The sequence below is a fragment of the Palaemon carinicauda genome, chromosome 26 (assembly GCF_036898095.1).
Source record: "Palaemon carinicauda isolate YSFRI2023 chromosome 26, ASM3689809v2, whole genome shotgun sequence".
NCBI lineage: Eukaryota > Metazoa > Arthropoda > Malacostraca > Decapoda > Palaemonidae > Palaemon > Palaemon carinicauda.
The window spans coordinates 80,910,207-80,913,445 of NC_090750.1; the positions used below are offsets into that span (position 1 = coordinate 80,910,207).

The window sequence follows — 3,239 nt, forward strand, 5'->3', positions numbered from 1 at the left end:
TTAGCTTGTTTATACAGATCACTGCTGCACAAAGACAAATTTCAAGGCAGAATATGTAAAAATATAATTATATATATACACACACACACACATACACACACATACATATATATATATATATATATATATATATATATATATATATATATATATATAATATATATATATATATATATATATATATATATATATATATATATATATATAAATATATATATATATATATATATATATATTCTCTAATGACAATTAAAACCTCCCTTCGTATTCATAAGCGCTTCCCTCTAAAATATCTTCATTAGCCACATCTATTTCGGATAATACCATGAATTTCACAATAAGGTCCCCAATCTGTCGCGTATAATACATACAAAATTTACCACTACGACAGGGAAAGTCTAGACTCTGTGAAGTCTAGAGATTCTATTGCCTATGCAATATTAACTCTCTCTGCATTCTTGTGATAAAAAAAAAATATATATATAGAATATTATTCTTGAAACTCTTGAGGAAATACTACATATTTTTTAACAAGTTTGTTTTAGAATGCCCGTCGCGTTACCAGTTTTTTTTTTCCCCGGCCTAGGCTGTAATGAGATAAGTTTGCAACAACTTTATCGGAGCATAAGGAGTTAATATAAGAGTTACATTATCTTCTTGCTCGTTTTAGAACGTTGCAGGACAAACCGTTTCATTTTTGTAATATTCATTTTTCATTACTGTTTGGCCTGATTGGTAACGTCTCTGCCTAGTGTTTGCCAGACGGGGGTTCGAGTCCCGCTCAGACTCGTTAGTTCCTTTAGTGTATGTAACCTCACTATCCTTGTGAACTAAGGTTGAGGGGTTTAGGGGAGCCTATAGGTCTATCTGCTGAGTCATCAACAGCCATTGCCAGGTCCTTCCTGGTCCTAGCTTGGGTGGAGAGTGGGCTTGGGTGCTGATCATATATGGTCATTCTCTAGGGCATTGTCCTGCTTGCTAGGGCAATGTCACTGTCCCTAGCCTCTGCCATTCATGAGTGACCTTTAAACTGTGAAAATCAAGCAGCTGTAAAAAGATGATAATGTAGTATCAATTGACTCAAGACTACGTCTTGTCTGACCTTCCTAGGCGTTGTAGAAATGCAATTCTTTAATGTTTTCCCTTCCAACAAATTCATTCCCCCTCGTTGATAGTAGGCTACAGCGACGAAATACTGTTTAACTGGCATCTCCTCTATATAATAGGCCTAAAGAGCAAGTTTTAATCTATCTATCTATATATATATATCTATATCTATTTATCGATCATATATATATATATATATATATATATATATATATATATATATATATATATATATATATATATATATATATATATATATGGAGAGAGAGAGAGAGAGAGAGAGAGAGAGAGAGAGAGAGAGAGAGAGGAGTTTAACCTTATACAATTTTTATTATTACTTGCTAAGCTACACCCCTAGTTGGAAAAACAAGATGCTATAAGCACAAGAACTTCAACAGGGAAAATAGCCCAGTAAGGAAATGACAGGAGGAGATAAATAAACATCAGTTGAAATAATGAACAATTAAAATAAAATAATTAATACAAAATAAAAGCATACTCAAGTCTTTTAAAAAGGAAAAAGTTGATAAGATACTAGGTGTATTCCGACTCAGAATTTAGGCTTTGATTGATAAAATGAGACAGGAAAAGTTATTTCCTCTTCAGTGCTAAAAATCTAGACAAAAAATGTAAAACAAAGAAGCTATCGAGGAAGTGGTTATTTTGGCTTCGTAAGAGGGAATCACACACACACACACACATACACAAAAAAAAAAAAAATCCTTTTTCTCATCCGCTCCTTTTTGGGTCTATTCCAAAGAGGGAATTTCAGTATCCCACATCTGGGTCATTAGTTTTCCCCTACTCTGACATTTCTCTTCCCTCACCTCGCCCATCATTCCCATCGTTTTCCCCCATATAATCTTCCATCCTTCTAAGGGGTAGAGACGAGCCTCCCTCTCTCTCTCTCTCTCTCCTTTGTGGCAGCCTACACGGAGGAAGATGCCGGCATAAGGGTACTAAAATGAAACGGAATGAGTGGATTGCATAGACGAATATAGGGGAGAAGATGTAGAGAAGAGAGAAATAGAGAAGCAACATCAGAGGGAGAATGTTGCAGAGAAGAGAAAAGTAGAGAAGCAACAACAGGGGGAAGAAGCAGAAAAGAGGAATATTGAGAAGCAAAACAGAGGGGGAAGAAGCAGAGAAGAGAGAAATAGAGAAGCAACAATAGAGGTGGCAGAAGTAGAGAAGCAACAACAGAGGGGGAAGAAGCAGAGAAGAGGAAAATTGAGAAGCAACAATAGAGGGGGAAGAAGCAGGAAAGAGAAGTAGAGAAGCAACAACAGAAGGGGAAGAAGCAGAGAAGAGGAAAATTGAGAAGCAAAACAGAGGGGGAAGAAGCAGAGAAGAGAGAAATAGAGAAGCAACAATAGAGGTGGAAGAAGTAGAGAAGCAACAACAGAGGGGGAAGAAGCAGAGAAGAGGAAAATTGAGAAGCAAAACAGAGGGGGAAGAAGCAGAGAAAAGAGAAATAGAGAAGCAACAATAGAGGTGGCAGAAGTAGAGAAGCAACAACAGAGGGGGAAGAAGCAGAGAAGAGGAAAATTGAGAAGCAAAACAGAGGGGGAAGAAGCAGAGAAAAGAGAAGTAGAGAAGCAACAACAGAAGGGGAAGAAGCAGAGAAGAGGAAAATTGAGAAGCAAAACAGAGGGGGAAGAAGCAGAGAAGAGAGAAATAGAGAAGCAACAATAGAGGTGGAAGAAGTAGAGAAGCAACAACAGAGGGGGAAGAAGCAGAGAAGAGGAAAATTGAGAAGCAAAACAGAGGGGGAAGAAGCAGAGAAAAGAGAAATAGAGAAGCAACAATAGAGGTGGCAGAAGTAGAGAAGCAACAACAGAGGGGGAAGAAGCAGAGAAGAGGAAAATTGAGAAGCAAAACAGAGGGGGAAGAAGCAGAGAAAAGAGAAATAGAGAAGCAACAATAGAGGTGGCAGAAGTAGAGAAGCAACAACAGAGGGGGAAGAAGCAGAGAAGAGGAAAATTGAGAAGCAACAATAGAGGGGGAAGAAGCAGGAGAGAGAAGTAGAGAAGCAACAACAGATGGGGAAGAAGCATAAAATAGAGAAGTAGAGAAGCAACAACAGAGGGGAAAGAATAAAAAAACAAGAGAAATAGAGAAGTAAAAACGGG

At 37.5% G+C, this 3,239-nt stretch overlaps 1 protein-coding gene across 1 annotated transcript in view; it reads left to right on the forward strand.

Annotated features, from left to right (window-relative positions):
- Positions 1–2,918, forward strand: part of LOC137620032 (octapeptide-repeat protein T2-like) — a 12,269-nt gene extending 9,351 nt beyond the window's left edge. Inside the window, exons 2-3 of the mRNA XM_068350311.1 lie at positions 2,099–2,378; positions 2,609–2,918. Coding sequence (XP_068206412.1) covers positions 2,099–2,378; positions 2,609–2,918 — 590 coding nt within the window. The remainder of the gene's footprint in view (positions 1–2,098; positions 2,379–2,608) is intronic.
- Positions 2,919–3,239: the final 321 nt, after the last annotated feature.